Genomic DNA, 18246 nt, shown 5'->3' with positions numbered 1-18246 from the left:
ACGCCTCCTGTAAACACGCTGTGAATAGCATTGAAGAGATCGTATCTCTCTGCCTGACGCCCTTCTTTACTGGAATTTTGTTGCTTTCTTTATGGAGGACTACGGTGGCTGCGGAGCCGCTATAGATATCTTTCAGTATTTTTACATACGGACGTCTACACCCGATTCCTTAATGCCTGCATGACTGCTGACGTTTCGACTGAGTCTTCAGTAGTCATGCTGGCTATTCACTCACTCACTGCTCACTCACTTCTCACTCACTTACTCAATCATTATTCACTAATTGCTCACTCACTCACTCGCCATTCACTCACTGCTCGCTCGCTCACTCTCTCACTCACTCACTCACTCACTCACTCACTCACTCACTCACTCACTCACTCACTCACTCACTCACTCACTCACTCACTCACTCACTCACTCACTCACTCACTCACTCACTCACTCACTCACTCACTCACTCACGTATGCACGCACGCACGCACGCACGCACGCACGCACGCACGCACGCACGCACGCACGCACGCACGCACGCGCACATGGAAGCACGCACGCGCACATGGAAGCACACCAAATGGCAAGAGACGGCCGACAAGAAAGCACAGCAGTTTGTCGAACGTTTTATTCGCAAGATAAACCGACGCGTACAAATCCTCTGCAATGTGGTGCTCCTCCCGCGCCGCTCGTTCGTCATGAAAGAGTAGGATGAAGAAGGAGAAGAACAAAGAGGAAACGGTAACACAAAATGGAATAGTCAAGAGAAAAAAATAAAATAAAAGAAAATGTGCTCTCGAACGTGCATCGTGAGGGCTGTATGGATATCTTTAGAGTTGTACATAAGTGACGAGGAAAAACGGACGGTCTATGTACAGAGGGAAAGAAGGTATGATAGGACGGTTGTTGAAAATAAAGATCTAGAGATAAAACGTCGGACAGGTTGTGAAATCGTGACCAAGCGAAAAGCATGAGTATAAGCAAGAACATTTCACGTTTTGTCATGACAATCACGCACAGCACTTGCAGCATTCCAACACTTTCCAACATGTAGGCACGCAGGTCTTCAACTCTTGCCACTCGTATCAGATATAGCATGTATATGTGTCTCTGTACGTACTCCGTCAGCGTGCGCTTAAGTATACAGGTTTCTTTTTACACATCTCTTTGTATCACACCACATGTCGCCTAATGACATCGTTTAGGGTCGTCTCAGGAGAGCTCTACAGTGAGGCTTGTAGCTGAGCTTGAAAACCGAACAACGTTTTATTGCGGGTGTCACTGACCGTGCACCGTTGTTGAGACGCGTTGCACACCTCGCGCACGTCACGTATTCGACAAGGCGGCCTCACACTTTCACGCACATTGTAAAGATCATTAACGAGGTACTAAGCTTTGCCGAAAGAAAGGCCATGACCGCGACTGCACGTAGACAGAAAGCGCATTCTATGTTTCAAGAATCCAAATTCATTCGGTAGCTTCTCGTTCGCGAGAGGTTACTCCGGGGGTTTTGCTTTATTGTACGTTGCACCTGAAACCGCCGAGATACGGCGCAAGTGCAGATAGGAAAGACACTATCTTCAGGAAAATACATGACTTCATAGCAGCTACTTGCCTACCCTTACGCACACTGTCACAAGCACTTTACCAAGCTGTGCATCTGCGCATGACACTACACCGTGTTGTATCGTCTTCGGCAAAAGGGAAAAGTAGTTTCATCTAAGTTGAAGCGATCAGAATGCACAGGGATAAGGATAGCGGTTTTGAGAACAAGCTGCGCATAATATGTTTGCCGTCAACCTTAGAGTAGGAGGTGTGAATAGAAGGCGTGGAGGGGAAAAGTGGAAGAATGTTGTATTCCTTTAGCAGAAGTCTGTTTCGATCAAGTCGTCACAGTGTTGATGCACATGTCGGGAAAATTGCAGCTCCCAGGGAACAAAACAAACACTGAAATGTTGCTAGTAAACTCAAAGCGCATGGCTGTTTAGGCGCCAACGTATCTGCGAAAGCTGCACTGCGAGTTGACTCACGTTCTGTTTCATGTTCTGCGTTTAGAAGCCGCTAAACTCGCGGACAACTTTCTGTGGCTATGAAGGGGAAGCTACAGGTGCGTGGCTGCTGCACATGTGTTACCGCACCAAGTAGTCCGGCAACGTTTACAGTGCTTCTGGTTGCTCGGAACAGACGTCGAATCGACGTAGCTTACGCGTGCGATGGTTTTGCGTATCCCCAGGCGCGGCAGGGAAAAGCCGCAAAATAAGTAAACCTTTACACTAAGTGGTGTCTTCTGTCTTGTCTAGCGGTTACTAATAAGGTGCTTATGTTTTTTCTTCCCCACCGTAAACTAACATGAATTAAAAACGCGGGGCTCTTTTCAGAAGCGCTTTCATCACTTGTGAGCGCTTTGCCTCCGTAGGTTTCGATGGGGGCGAAATGCGAAAAAACCCATGTACTTAGATTTAGGTGCACGTCAAAGAACCCCAGGTGGTCGAAATTTCCGGAGTCCTCCACTATGGCGTGCCTCGTAATCAGAAAGTGGTTTTGGCACGTAAATCTCCACAATTTAATTTTTTCCGTAGGTTTCCCTACATAGCCACGAAAAGTAGTCGGCGAGTTTAGTATGGTTATCATTTGCCTACCATGACAAAGCTAGTTAAATAACCGCGTCTGAGATCGACCTGGATTTGTGACGTCAACAAGAGGCCCGATGATCTGAAAAGGCCAGCCCTTCATTTCTTATCACGTGCAGTGTTTGCCGAAAGTTTCGAGCCCACTACGTACGGGACTGGAGCTGTCCACTCACACAAGCAAACTTTGCCTATCGCTATTTTTAAAGGCGCTTTATTCTTCTTGTGGAAATACTTTTGTTTGATGCACAATGCATCCAGACTCCAAGGCACCTTATATACATCCTGTGTACAATACCTTATTAAAAGCGTAGTGCCACAGACTGTTTATATGCAGTTTGCGCACTTACATGATATTTATGACCTTGTATCTCATATTATGCTTACTGACTGTCTATGGAATAAAAACGGAAGTAAAGCAAATAGGTATATGAAGAACGCCATTTTCTTCACTCTATGAGCTTTGAGTCGAAATCGGTTGCTTTCGCTACCCGTGCAGTAGCTTTGAAACTTTTGCAACGCACTATATATTTCTTTTCGTGTGGTCCAAGATACTGCTAAGCTAAAGCTCTCTTCAGTTTAATTAAAGAAGCAAAGCGACCGGACAGAACTTATTTAATGTCGTCAGTCTCTCGCGTGCTGAGCATTTACTTTATTTTGAAATGATTTTTTTTATACCACCTCGCGTTCAAGGTTGATTGTCTATCAGTGCACCACGGTGGTATGTGCTGCCGCTATTAACGAGGTACATTCGTTTACAGACACGATTCCGTGCTGCGTGATGTTTCTTGTCATTAAGGAATACATCTCTCTCGCCAAAGTGAACCAAGCGCAAATACAGCATTTTACATCTGAACAGGAATGCCCGTTTTGAAGACAGTGCGTGGCATTGTATGAAGGACAACGACTGTGTTGTTTATTATGAGTTTTTTTTTAACTTTTTGAGATCCGAAATGAAGGTCAGACACCAGCTGCTTCATCAAATGTTGTGACTATCTGCGAGAAAACGTTTGATGTACTATATTTCTAAAGGCGTAACCGAGGTTGTAAAGGTGTAACCAAGGATAACTTAGGTTTGAAGATTCACTGTGGCGAAGTGGAATGGTGCATTGCAATCATGATTGACTACGTGAGTTATGTATGGTTTTGTTGTTGCTCGTATGTACTGTATCGTGAAGAGTCTGTGTAGTTAGTCCTGTACGATCTGTTGAGAAGCAATGATGGCAAACAAAATCTACTTTCGCTTGCCGTATACCCACAGAGGCAACCCTGCAATTTGCCATCGCGGCTAGCATGAGCGCGCTCGTGAAGTCGTAATGCTAAATAATGCAGATTCCTGAATACAAACTACAAAACAGTACTTAAGAGGAAGCCTTAGCTCGGGCCTAACTCTGACGCGGCCTATTCAAGTACATGTAAAACGCAAAAAACGTTTTTCTGAGATAACACCCGGACTGATTTAAATGGAATTTGTTGCATTTGAGAGAGAAAGCTAAATTCTGGTGCCCGTTGGAAGCGGAATTTGATTTAGGGCCGGAATTTGGCTAAAGAAGTTTGCAAAAATTTGAAAGTTCGAAAAAAAGAAACAGAAGCACGACAATTGCAAACTAATAGCTCTGCATGAAGAACAGATATACCAATTCTGTAAACGGCATCCATTAGACCATTCAAAGCGGACCAATGAGATATGTCCTTTTATGTCTTACTTGAATTTGTGACGTTATGTACAAGGGCTGTGCAAAAGCTGTATTTCCATATTACTAAACTTTTTTGGTATTCATGTGTAACACATCAATTTTGTCCGCTTTAGATGTACTACTAGATGCAATTAACAGAATTGTTATATCATTATTCATTGCTGAATTAGAGTTGTAAACTTGATAACATTATTTTTTAAGAATTTGCAGTTTTCGCGAATTTCTTATAACAAATTGACGTCCTAAAACGAAAATTCGAAACCAACAGTCACTAGATTTTAAGTTTTGTTTCAAATGCAACACACCTCGTCAAATGTGTAGCAGTGGTTGTCGAGAAAAACGAATTCTCCTTTCACATGCATTTTGATAGGAGCAACCGAGCTGAACCTTCCCTCTTAAGTGCAATATAAATTTAAGTTCCGCTTCTTCGATTACGAAACGTCATCTGGCAGCTACATGTTCTGCAAAACACGACGACCTGCATCGCGGAGCAACCGAAGGTAAAATTTTATTCCATGTAGTGACGATAGGTCTGAATTGGTTAACTCACACATTGTTCCACCATATAAAAGTATGTTGTTAGAGTGAACATGAAAGAGAACAGGGTTGGAAAGCGGGGCGAGGGGAAGGGAGAGGAGAAGGGAGGGAAGTGAGTGAGTGGAATTAAAGAAAGCTTAGTGCTCGTTGTTTTGCAGTTTGTTGCTTTGATGTCTCAAAATAATATATCTTGATGTCTCTGATTGGGCAGAATTCGTGTGAATAAGCGAGCATTCCTTTCATTGCAAGAAACAAATTCTAAATCTTGTATTATATTGCACCTTGTATCATAAACAATGCGGTACTAGCTAGTCAGCATTGTGAGAAACGCCGTTGTGTACTCCTGCGTTATGAACATAATACCTAATACGTAAACAGCGAATAGTTCATTTTCATAACCGTGAGGTTATGACAATGAGGGAACCGTAACCGTGAGGGCAAAATAACACTATTCCATCTGTGCATCCACCTAAATGTTCTATATTGGGAAACATATCGAAGTTAGAACCTTTAAACGTACACATTGAAAACAAAAGGAACTGCTAGAGGAATGTGCCTTTTGTTGTGTAAACAGGCGGAGTACAGTTTGAAAGTGACCGAAGAATAACACATGCTCGAGGAATTAGTGATATGGGAAGATGTAGTAATAGATGTGAGGTGTTCGGTTATTAGATTTCTGAAGTTCAGAGGCGCATTCTCATTCAGATATCCCGCGTTTCTGTTGGATGTATTTTGAAATTCGTGACATGATGGCTCCGTACCGCAAGCATTAGGAGGAAGAATTCACTTTTGTTATTTTGCGCTGGAACATATACGTTTGCATATTCACGTTGGAACTACATGTTAGTGTTCATGGTAATGGACGATGCCCTGGGCACTTTAGAAACATAGGTCGTACACGCAAGCATAGACACGAAGCAGATGTTGCGTGAGACATTGCTTTGAAATCTATTATTGAATGCTTTGCCCACATACACTGCGACTTATCCCTTTTCGTTCAGTGAATTCTTTTCGATGGGCAACATTTCGAATATCCAGGAGATACTCATTTTCAGTGATCACGCTTTCTTCAGCTATCCTCATCAGAGTCCATCATCGCAACTAGGTCCGGTGGTGCGTCGTATGGTCTAATTAACAGCACGTGTTATGTGTAATCATCTACCGCGCTCAAGATATGACGTGCGTAGTGGGCCAAAGGTTCTTCGCTAAGATTATGGGGGAATCTGAAGTTTTCCTCAATATTTGCAGCGGCTGGCAGTACTAGCGGGAAATTCTGGACGAATTGCTGAACTACTGCTTCTTTGAGCTTAGCCGTTTTCAGACATCACGGGCTGTTCGGTTCAATTGTGAAATGTATGTTCATGTGTGCGACCACTTTCAATTCTGCTTTGTTGGTATAAACGATATTTCTGAGGTCAGAAACCAAGTACCAACAAAGGTGCCACGTCGGAAAGCAAAAACTCTTCATTCTATTCACCATTTTTTTATATTGGCGCCGTTTCCGCGTTTTGTTGCCGCATTGTCATTGCTACTTAAATACAGCCACCTAACAGTCCGGGGGTGTCGTCAAACCTTCGTTTTACAGATATGATTACTGAAAAAAAAATTGTCAAGCCATGTGTGCCAAACGTGACGATGTCAAAGAAAGCGGGTACAACAGCAGGTATTTGCAAAAACACACGAGCGTAGCACAAAAGGAGGGAAGAAAAAAAAAAGAGCACTTGATTTGCATATTACAAAAAACGACGCTTCTTCTGTGACCGACCCAGTATATTGCTGACTGCCAGCGTTACATGCCGGCTTACCCGATAATTTCGCTCAGCTGCATATGCGAAAGAAGACTGGAAACCTGCTGCTACGACAGACACAGGGTGAATAGAACGAAGTAGGCAAGTCCGTGGAAGTCACTTGTGTCCAATATCTCCTTCCCTCTGCAACTCTGTTGAGGTTATTTACAGCAGGGCCATGCATGGAGCGGGGAAGTTCGCAGCAGTCTACACAGCGTAGGCGCAGGCAGGCGAGGACCTCGAACACGGGGCCCGTGCCCTACGCAGCCCGAAGCGCAGCGTGGGTGCGATGCTCTACGCAGAAAAGTCAGCGACGGAAGCAGCCTTGATCGCAGCGTAAAGCAAAGCAAGCGTTCGAGGAGTTCCCTGCGGAGGGGTCGGCCGCTCTTGAGACGCACAGAGCACACACGAACACTGAAGTCACCGCGGGGACTTGAGGGGCCTAGGCGCTCCGGTCTTGCCATCGCGATCGTGACGCAGTTGTTCGCCGTGCGACGAAATGAGCAAGTGCGCTGTTAATACTGGAACGAGGGTGAAGCGCCTTCGCTGGCTGCAGCACAGAACAGAGACTGCGCATCGGCGCACCCTACTTCGGCGTGCCTGAGCTGTACCAGCAATGTTGCAATGATAAAAAATGAAGACAGAAGACGTCATGTCAGTGAAAGTTTTGGTGGCGCCGAGCAACTAATTGCAAATGCGCAATAGCATCGCTTTGGTCTCTTGCGGGAAGCAGCAGTGATGCTCTTGGAGATGAGCTGTTGGCCTGGTACTAGCAAGTGCGGCGGGGCTGAACGTCGCGAAAACTCCGCGATGCCATGAAACTCGTGCGATGTCGCACTCTTTTCTCTTGCTGGAACTGGAACGAAGCGCAAGGCGCGTGGTCTGCATCTAAGGTTAAAGCAACGCCGCTTACTAAAAAAAGTTATACCGCAGCCCACAAGGGTGCTACAGGTCCTGCGCTATGCAGCGCTGAGATCTTCTTCGAGTGTGGTCCGGTTGATTGTTTCCCCGACAGAATCTCTCGAGAAACAATACAAGCCAGTCAGACTCGTCTGAGAGAGGGTCCGCGCGAGCTGTCGGGGCCGCCACGAAGGCGCGGTTCCTCACTGACTAGAGCTGGACGGGTGGCGAAGGACAGCTGTGCGATCGCATACACTGGTTACAGTTCCGTCGAGAGCCTCCGGCGCAGGGATTCTTCCACATCGATGACGTGGTCGGACCTCCCGGGCGACGCCGGCACCTCCGAGAACTCGGTGGACACTTGCCAAGAGCGCGAGGACAGAGTGGCCGACGGCACGAGGTGGTCCCTGGACACACTGAGCAGGGCACTGTCCTCTGACGACGAAGCGATGCAGCGGCGCGGCGACGGATGCCCGATGATGAACTTGACCCTCTCCTCGTTGGACGAGCCCGAGGAGTAGCCCGAGTTCGGGGGAGGCGAGCCCGAGTCGGCCATCTTGATGAGCATCTCTTCCAGAAGGCTGCAGTCCGTCTGGGAGCCCTGATGCGACACGCGCAGCTGAGACTGCGGCGTCGTCGAGCCGAACGGCGGCGGGCTCTGCAGCAGGCCGTTGGGTGACCCCAGCGGCGTCTGATGCTGCTGCTGCTGCTGCTGTTGCTGCGTCGGCGGCAGCTTGACGCCTCCGGGCGGCGTGCCGGGCGACCGCGTCGCCAGCTGTGCGCACCCGCTGCACAGCTGCTGAAGGAGACGGGCGCTGGCGCGCAGCTCCTGCGTCAGGCCGCCCACGTCTTGGGAGACGCTCTTGAGCTGCGCGTCGAGCCGCTCCACGCTGCCCCGGAGCTGCTCCATCTCGTCGCGAAGCTCGAACAGCTCCACGGAGCGGCCTGCGAGTGGGAGACGGGCACACGCATCAACGGACGAGTGATAATTTGTGCAGCGCCGACACAGTATGCAACACAGATGATGTTGCGTATTATACTTTTTTTGTATTCTGTGCGTGCATTATTTTGACTTTAACTCCTCATCTGTTTATATGTTCATCTCAGCCTACATCACAGCCGCTTGCGTATTTGTGACTTTGTTTACAAACTCATCGTGCTGCAACTTGCATTTGACTTTTATAGGGATATGTTCATGGGTGTATATGACTGGATTTCTTACCCTATTATGTGGTTCCTTTTCATTTTCTTAGATTTACTTTTGATATTGTTGTTTACGCTATGCGAAAAGGAGTAGCCGTCACCATTATAAGGGGACTATCGTCTCTTTCCTTTATTTTCATTTCAATAAAAAAGAAGGCTTCGCGTTTTATTAAATAACCAATTATTAAGTTAATCACTTATTCAATGAATAAATCATTTGAAATGTACCTGTGACCATCTTTTGCTGGTGTAAGTTTAAGTGGCCGGAAGAGTTCAGTGTGGACTCTAGCAAGCGGGTGTAGCTGACATTTTAGTTGAGATTAAGATGAAGATGTGGGACTCGGGATAGTTGTGCAATGCGAAGAGGAGATAAAAACTAATAACAGGATGGGTGAAAAGGGAAAATAAACGCAGGTGAGGAAGGAAGGGTATCGGGTGGTGTGCGGTGACATTGGCAAATTTGCAGGCATATGATGACGATGACTGTCGCACGACCTGGGAAGGCCTTCGTCCTGACGGCATAATAAAATACGATGATGGTAATGAAGACGACCATTTTGCGGAAAAAAACAGATATCTGCCAACGCAAGGAAGACCTCAAAATCGTTACAAGCGACAGAAGAATTTACAAGCTACCCGGCGGAAGCAACAAGCCAATACTGTCGCATAAGATGGTACTAGCCCACCGACGTGGTCATCAGCCACCACTAACTCCGCCTAATCCATCTAAGTCTAAGAATGTCAGACAGCCGCTAATATTCATATCTGTTGGTGTTCCTTCTAAATGTAAAGCCTTCGGGCTATTGAGTGTATGAAAACTAATAAACACCTTTCACGAAATTACACCGCATTAAAGACACAGCAGGAGGAAATTCCTTCCCCCCCAGCCCGAAACTGAACAGGGATCAGGCCGTTACTTTCAGTCTTCTACAGACGAGAGCCTACCTCACCCTCAGAGCGCTTAGTTGGATAGGCCCCAACTTCCCGCAGTCGTGCTCCAAATGGGGTCACGCATGCTGCTCTTTCGACCACATGCTCCGGCTGTGCCCGTACAACGCGGGCTTCGACCTTAAATACAAATCCAAGTGGGACGCCTTGCTCGGATTTCACCAACCTACTACAGGCCGTCCAGAGGGCCCGCGACATCGCGGAGAGTCACCACCTCCCTGTCCCGTCGTGGGTGGAGCCACCAACTTGATTGGGGAGCCTTTGGTGCCCCCCATTCAAGTTCCTCAAGACACTAATAAAGTTCTTATCGCCGACGCAACACTGCTGTGTCGGCTGTGGGTAGGAGTAGCATTCACCAACTCCTACAGTTATCGTATTGGAATGGCGGATTCACCAATGTGCGCTAAGTGCAAGTGTGAAGAGACCATCAGTCACCTTCTGTGCCTCTGTTCTCGCTTCGATAATCAACGTGAGACTCTCCAGTGTGCCTTAAATAGACTGGATGACAGGCCATTTACGGAAGCGAAGATCTTGGGAGCCTGGCCTCACAGTTCATTGGCCCAGAAAGCAGTTAGAGCGCTTTTTCGCTACCTGAGGTCAACAGACTTGAGTGCCCGACTATAGACATCCTACACTAGGTTCTCTCTCTTCCTCTTTCACTCCCCATTCCCCTCCCCACGTGTAGGGTAGCAAACTGGACTCAGTCTGGTTAATCTCCCTGCCTTTCCGTCTTCCCTTCCCTCTCTCTCTCTTGTCGCTGTGATACGAACCTAGATGCGGCAATGTGGCGACGGGTCGCAGCTTTTCCATGGCCACGGACGTGGGCGTCCGGAAGGGCGAGCCGAGGGCCGAGGTGCGCCGGGCGAAGGGCGCAGCTTCGGTGCGGCCGGCCGCGGGCACCGGAGGCGCCGGCGGCGCAGGCGTGCGTCCGGGCACGGTGGTCGCGGGCGGCTCCCACGAGTCCTCCTTGAGCTTGGCGCCGGCCTCCTGGCCGTTGGACACCGGAGAGCCCGGCGCCGTCTCGTCGCTGCCCGTCTCCTCGTCGTCCTCCGATATCGACGGCAGGGTTAGCGAGCACACGCCGTTCGTTTCTTCCGCCTGCGTCGAGAAGTAGAGGAACATTCTCTCTTTTCTTTTTTAAGAGGATGCCGAAGACGTTTCGCTGGCGATAAACCTAGCGTGAGGCTCTGTATAAGTAACGAGGGTGTTGTATGAAGCGATCCGTTCATGCGTAGTACCAATTGCAGAAACAGTATACAAATGTGCACTTTATACACCTGTGATGTTCGAACACAGCTGTGCGCCAAGGAAGATTAACGCAACTTACTCATTTTTATTTGTAAAAAAAAACAAACCCGCAGTGGATTCTTAGTTGAGCGCGAACTTAAATGGTACAGCAATTAAATAATTAGACGACTCGGGTTTCTAAACTAAGCACAACTGAAACTTATTTCGGCGTGTGAAAAACACCGCTATAGGTTAAGAGTTACATTTCCCGTGCTTGAGCAAGAATTCGCAGCTATCGAACTAAGCCACACATAAATAATGAGCTGGGCATTAGAGGGTCAACACATATCTAGAGCGTCTGGCCTACGCCAAGTAAGACGAGAGAAGGCATGCTAAGAAGCATGTATTGCACACAACGTGGTGGCTTTGCGGGTGCAAGACGAGTACTATTGGTGAGCACGATGCCGAGGGTTTCCATCGCGACCGGAGCGACCGCATTCAATGGAAATGGAATGCGAAAAGCACTAACATTTTCATTAGACTCACGTTATTAAAGATTACCAGGTCGCCAATATTAGTCGGGAGCCCTCCGCTACCGGCGGCTCTCATAGCCGCGATCTTGCTTCAGGACATAATCACGTATGTTACACAGAACGCATGAGCACATATGGAGAACGAGAACACAGAACTGGTCCTGTCTTGTGCTATAGTTCTTCATCCGTTGGTCACACACTCTGTGTAACGTACTTTCCTGGGCAATATGGCCAAGAATTTTACGATAAAACTGATTTTCTTCTCCACCTATGAATGCAGCTTTAAGTTGGCGAGAGTACAGTCCAAACTTGGCATTGCGAACTTTCCAAGGCACTCGTGAATTGCGGCTTGTGCGTCTCAATTACGAATAAATTGAGATTTCTTGGTGGGCTCGTGGTTCGTGTTCACTTAATCACGGGCGTATGTAGTAATGTACGCTAAAGTATTCTGTCAGCACATCCTTATGAATCGCTTAGGGACAGGGAAACTCAATGAATAAATCAGGGGCAAGTGTCCATGTTGTGCAAAAAGCAAGCAAGTAATATGTGTAATTCTTTTATTGAAGTACAAAATACACGACCCGCTTTAGGATGATAACTCTGCTGCTCCTACTCATGAAGCTTTTGTGACACGCAAAAAGGAAAAGCGCGAAAATCACATCGACAGCAAGTCCATTTCCTTTGACATGCAAAGTGAATACAGTGTCTTTCTCCTCATTGTTCCAGAGCTCTGCAGTAGCTCGTTCTTGCGTGTTACCCTCAAGATTGCCTCTGTGAGAAAGAAAAAGACGCTGAAAGGCGCGAGTCACCTCTTCTCCCTGACCCAATAGAATACCGCATTTCGTTAAAGGACATGAGCGTTTCTGGAATCAGTACTATTGTTCCAGGGAGTTTTAATCGTAATACTCGAAGAGAGGGAGCGTGGCATCCACTTCCTCTCCATACGGGAGTCAATGAAAGGAAGGAAATTCTGGAATACTAATCGGGAACTCATATTACTCTTACGTGAAAGGCAATATATAGGAGGAGAAGCAGCGAGGTGGCTTACCTCGTTCTCGTAGCCTTCCCTCAGGTTGTAGGTGAGGTCGTGCACGATGTCGTGGCAGAAGCTTTCCGCGAACTCCGGGTATAGCTTGAGCACTTCGAGCAGGCCCGGGATGAAAAGGCACTTGAGGTCGCAGTAGGTCAGGGCCTTGACGTCGCTGCTTGACTTCATGACGGTCTCCGTACCGGCCGTCAATGAAATGTCGCTGCCCACAAGGTCCCCCTTGCCTGCGCAACACAGCATGCAATTTCATGTAAAAACAACAGCGAACCCTTACGAACGACTGAGGACTGAGCACGGTTGGCTACCCTACAATGTGGAGACAGTCGCTCGTTAATATACAGATGCGGCACACGCGTAGGAAGACGCTGACATACTTCAGAGTGTGGCTTGGGCGTATGCAAAAAAAAAAAAGACCCACACACACAATGAAGATCAAAGTCAGATTGGTACGCAGGAAAGCAGCGAAGCAGGCGTTATGTAAGAGGCATAAAATATATCCAAGACGTACTAAAATGGGTTCCAGTTTGGTTGCTACACTGTATCAGACATGTAGCCCTTCATATCATAAGAAGCCAACAGAGAATGACACCAAGGACAACATAGGGGAAATTAAGTGTACTTAATAATTGAATTAAAGAAATGATAAATTATTTCTATTAGTAAGCACAAGTAACTTACCCTATGTTGTCCTTGGTGTCATTGTTTGTTGGCTTCTTATGATATGATTATAAAAATCGGGCCCCTCAGTTAACCCCCTTTCTTCTAGTTTATGTAGCACTTCAGGCACTCATTCTTGTGTTTGGTAAACAGGTTTAGTTTGGTAAGTATCTTTGCTACTCTAGTTGTCACATCAGTATTATAAGCACAATGAACATTGCAATGAACGAATCACCGCGACGACGGGTTGTGCACAGCCATCTTTATAGAACTATGCAGTGACGCGCACACTTAACGTAAGGTACAAAGGTGCTGATGTTAACTAATGACGCAGTGCAGTACTAAAAGGAATGGAAAGAGAAACATTGAATTATTTAATACTGGTAAAGTATTTTTCCCTAAATCTATTTTAATTCCCCTGACGGAAAAAGTTCATTACAAGGGAAAATGAAGGACGCAGTTCTGGCTCGAACTTTGCGCTGATACTTCAGAGGCGGTATGTCCGTGCAACGCCATCGATTTCAAACTACACTGACCCGCGTATAGATTGGTTGTGTTTTTCGCTGATCACTTTTCACCGTCTATACCGTTTGCTAGAACTACGCGTGTTCATGTATCGGAACTTTCTCAAATGTGGTCGCCTATTCTATAGCAAGCGAACCTTGTCTAACAAAATTGCATGCGCGTCGCTAACAGCGTTCTGTATTCTGTAACTTATTTAGTAGAGCATCAGCGATTACGCTGTAACATGCGATGATTCATGTACATACAGCAGACGCGTTTGACTCATATGGATCTTGCAAGTTTTGACGATCGACGGCACCGCTCGCCGCTGTGGTTGTGCATTTAGCGTCACTTGTTTTTCTGCGCACAAGTTCACCCCATAAAGCGTTAGCTTTCTTGACTCACAGTTGCAGTGTTCAGGGTGCTGGTGCTGTCTGTTTCTTAAACCCGTCACTACAACGGACAATACTTTCTCGTACTTGAGCCGTACTTGCGCCGGCAACGTAATAAAAAAAATGCTAGGTTGATTCTTTGGTTCCATATTGAATGCAGTGTAGTGCTTCCAAGCCGGAAGATAGTTAAACATACCCGAGTAAACTGCGCCAAAATCTGTGACGTCACGACTAACTGGCGCGGGAACTTCGCCATCCGTCCTTCGTTTCTGCGTCTGGCTTACGAAGCTCTCTGTCCAATCGCGGACGTTTTGCTCTTGCAGAAGTGTAATTTACTAATTTAACTTACTATTCCTCTTCGGTGTCCCTTCAAGATATTGCTATTGTAGAAGTGTAGTTTACTAATATAACTTACTCCTCCTCCTCCTCAGTGTCCCTTCAAGATATCCCGGCAGAACGTACCTAAGATGGCGACGACCATGCTCTCCTGGAGCACCTCCATGGAACCGTTGCAGACGAGGTGTATGTAGGAGAGGGCGTCCCCCTTGTGCACCAGGTACTCGCCGGGTGCGCAGAAGTTGCTGCGCACGTGTCGCGAGAGGAGCTTGAGGCACCCCTGCGGCGCCGGCTCGAAGATGGGCAGCGAGAGGATCTCCTTGTGCAGGTGCATGGACACGTCGCCGAGTAGCTCGTCGGGGAATTCGCGGAGTACGTCGCTCGGGTCGATGCCGTTGTTGAGCGACCAGGTGGTCTGGAAGAAGTCCATCATGCGCTGCCGCAGCTGCTTGGGGAGCTGATGGAGCCGGAAGAAGTCCTTCAGGTCCCGCAGCTTGGTCTGGTACAGCGACCGCCGCGCGTACATGCGCTGGATGATGGCCGTCACGTTCCCAAACACCACGGCGTGCATCAGCGCTGCGGCGTTTGGGAAAAAAGCAAGACATGTCGGCTTCTCGTTTCTCGTGTTCCTCACACATTCGGTGTACTGAAAAGAACTTCGAATACCTTTGGTGCTTTTGTCGCGATGACTATATAGACAGCCCATTGCTCTCTTTGTTTCACACGTATATCACGACGCTAACATGTCACAGCATGCCAGAACTGTAGCTCTGTTAAGCTCTTTAGTTTTAATTAAACATTGCTGCAGTACTGACATGTCTCGCGCTAAGTATCGCAGCTCGTTTATGGTAAGTGAATAGAGAGTGCGAGAGGTTAAAAAAGAACTCAGTGCCCTTCCACTCTGTGAAGAAGGATGACCAGTGAATCTGTGTGTGTGGGCCCCTTAATGGCGAACTGCACGTCTGTCGCGGGTCGGCCCGGCATTGCACTATCTTCGGGATCGGCCATCGTATGGGGAGTGCTTAACGCCTGCTTCACCTCCGTCGCGGGTCGGCCCGGTATTACATTACCTTCTGGATCGGCCCAAGTATGGGGAGTGCTTAATGCCTGCGTCACCTCCGCCGCGGTTCGGCGCGGCATTGCACTACCTTCGGGATTTTTTTTCTACACGCGGACACGATAGTTGGGAAAGTAGCCCTTAACAGCGTCGCTGTAAAAAAGTGGCAAGGATGCTAACTGGACTTTGTCGAGTTCACTATCTTACACGCAGTTGCCACGAAGTTGTGGGTGAGGCATTCGAATGCAATACTGACCGCCGAGAGAAGCCTGAGATTATGCACCTACGTTTGCCTGAACGCGCAACACCCTCGCTTTATTTATTCTTGTTCGTTTGCACCCCACCAGTATCGTTTATGCCACGTATGCATTCACGCGAGAATCAGCTCTATCGACAGTTTACGTACCATAACTAGAAATGAACTGCAGAAGCGTACGCCTCTGGAGTGGTTGGTTCATGAATTGAGCGATTTATTGCGCTGTTTCCGCACAGATAACTAGAAAACCAGATTGGTTGCACAGCGTCTTTTCCGTGAGCCCAGTTGCGCGGCGCGTCTTTCAAATGCCGTGTATCATGCTACATACACACGTCTTTGCATGCACGGGTTTACACCGGCTTATGTAGGTGCAGCTGAACATAGGACCAGACGTTCCGCCTTCGTGAAAGATAAAAAAGAAATATTTATTTGTTGTGCAACGGGGGTGTTCACCGAGCAGAAGGGTCACTAGTTATAGATTGTAGCGCTAGGCTTAAAACAGGTCGGCGCTGTATCGTAACACGGAAGCAAGCACTTCTCGTCGTCTTCTTCTTTTGCACCTGCACACCAGCACCATGCCCACTGCCCAGTGCCTTCAGTACAATCACTCCCCACCGAAAGAGTAGGCATCCTGGCGACCTAAGGACAGGGGAACACAGGGGGGTCATGGCACTGCTTGAGCCGGGAGACGTGGACAATTTCCTGGCCCCGACGACGCTGGTCGGAAGGCGCTTCCGTTGGCTCGATGAGGTAGTTGACCGCGGATGTTTGTTTTAGTACCCGATAAGGACCGTGGTACTTGGAGAGCAGCTTGGAGGAAAGGCCTGGAGGAGTAGAGGGCACCCACAACCAGACCAGCGAGCCAGGCGCAAAGCACGTAGCCGTAGTGGATGAATCGTGGCGAAGCTTTTGGCGCCACTGGTCCTGGGATATGAACGAACGAGCGAGCTGGCGACATTCTTCGGCGTAAGCAGCCGCTCTAGAAACAGTCGTCCACTCCGAAGCATCTGGCCGGTAAGGTAGAATAGTGTCCATAGTGCATGAAGGTTCGTGTCCGTAAAGGACAAAGAAAGGGGAAAACCCAGTGGTGCTTTGCGTGGCGGTATTGTAGGCGTAGGTGACGAAAGGTAGAATGCGATCCCAATTCGAGTGGTCAGATGAAGCATACATGGCCATCATGTCACCAAGGGTGCGGTTGAAACGTTCTGTCATCCCGTTAGTTTGTGGATGATATGCTGTGGTAGTGCGGTGAATGATGCGACACTCCTTTAGCAATGCTGCAATGACGTCTGAGAGGAAAACGCGACCGCGGGCGCTCAGTAATTCGCGAGGTGCTCCATGGCGTAAAATCAGGTTTTGAAGGATAAAACTGGCGACGTCTTTTGCTGTGGCAGATGCTAGGGCTGAAGTTTCAGCGTACCGCGTGAGGTGGTCGATAGCAACAATAACCCAGCGGTTGCCGCTTGGAGTGTTGGGAAGCGGACCGTATAAGACAATGCCGACGCGGTCGAACGCGCGCGCGGGGCATGGTAAAGGTTGCAAGGGGCCGGTGGCATGTTGAGGTGGCGTCTTGCGTCGTTGGCATAGGTGGCATGACCGGACATACTGGCGAACGAAACGGTACATACCGCGCCAGTAGTACCGAAGCTGGAGGCGAGAGTATGTCTTTAATACACAAGCGTGGCCGCATTGTGGGTCGTCGTGGAACGTGGCGCAGATGTCGGAGCGGAGGTGTCGGGGTATAACAAGCAACCACTTACGACCGCTGGAATTGTAGTTGCGGCGGTACAGCAGGTTATCTCGAATGATGAAGTGCGTGGCTTGGCGACGAAGCGTCCGAGAGGTCGGTGCTGGCGAGTGGCTGGACAGGAAGTCGATAAGCGAAGAGATCCATGGGTCTTTGCGCTGCTCTGATGGCATGTCGGAAATGTTGAGGGCGAAGGCACCGCAGGTATAAATAGGCGAGCGGACAGGACCAGAGGGCAGGGGTGACCGGGATAGAGCGTCTGCGTCTGAATGCTTTCGGCCTGAGCGATAAACAACGCGGATGTCGTATTCTTGTAGGCGCAATGCCCAACGGGCAAGCCGACCAGTTGGATCTTTTAGAGAAGATAACCAGCATAGGGCATGATGGTCGGTCACGATGTCAAATGGACGCCCGTACACATAAGGACGGAATTTGCCGATAGCCCAAATGATGGCCAGACATTCTTTTTCAGTAACCGAGTAGTTCGCCTCGGCTTTGGTAAGGGTGCGGCTGGCATACGCGACGACGTACTCTTCGAAGCCATCCTTGCGTTGTGCAAGAACAGCGCCGAGCCCGACACCACTAGCGTCCGTATGGATCTCAGTTGGAGCAGAGGGATCAAAGTGTCGCAGTACTGGAGGCGAGGTGAGAACGCGTCGCAGTTCTTGGAATGCGTCGTCGCATGCCGAGGACCAGGCTGATAGGTCAGAACTGCCGGTAAGAAGCTGCGTCAAGGGGGCAATGATAGAGGCGAAGTTACGGATGAAGCGTCGGAAATATGAGCACAGGCCAATGA

The 18246-nt window shown here is 48.4% G+C and overlaps 1 protein-coding gene across 3 annotated transcripts in view; it reads right to left on the bottom strand.

Moving 5' to 3' along the window:
* Positions 1-4801: 4801 nt before the first annotated feature.
* The window catches only part of Elk (Eag-like K[+] channel), a 195264-nt gene continuing 181819 nt past the window's right edge, over positions 4802-18246 (bottom strand). For all 3 annotated transcript variants that reach the window (XM_065439513.1, XM_065439460.1, XM_065439380.1), the window contains exons 12-15: positions 14517-14966; positions 12502-12725; positions 10464-10791; positions 4802-8487 (exon numbers count right to left, since the gene is read on the bottom strand). In XM_065439513.1, coding sequence (XP_065295585.1) covers positions 7802-8487; positions 10464-10791; positions 12502-12725; positions 14517-14966 — 1688 coding nt within the window. In that variant the 3' untranslated portion in view covers positions 4802-7801. The remainder of the gene's footprint in view (positions 8488-10463; positions 10792-12501; positions 12726-14516; positions 14967-18246) is intronic.

This window comes from Dermacentor albipictus, chromosome 1 (genome assembly GCF_038994185.2).
Source record: "Dermacentor albipictus isolate Rhodes 1998 colony chromosome 1, USDA_Dalb.pri_finalv2, whole genome shotgun sequence".
NCBI lineage: Eukaryota > Metazoa > Arthropoda > Arachnida > Ixodida > Ixodidae > Dermacentor > Dermacentor albipictus.
The sequence above is the reverse complement of the archived record's forward strand: the minus strand, read 5'-3'. Positions and strand labels throughout refer to the sequence as shown.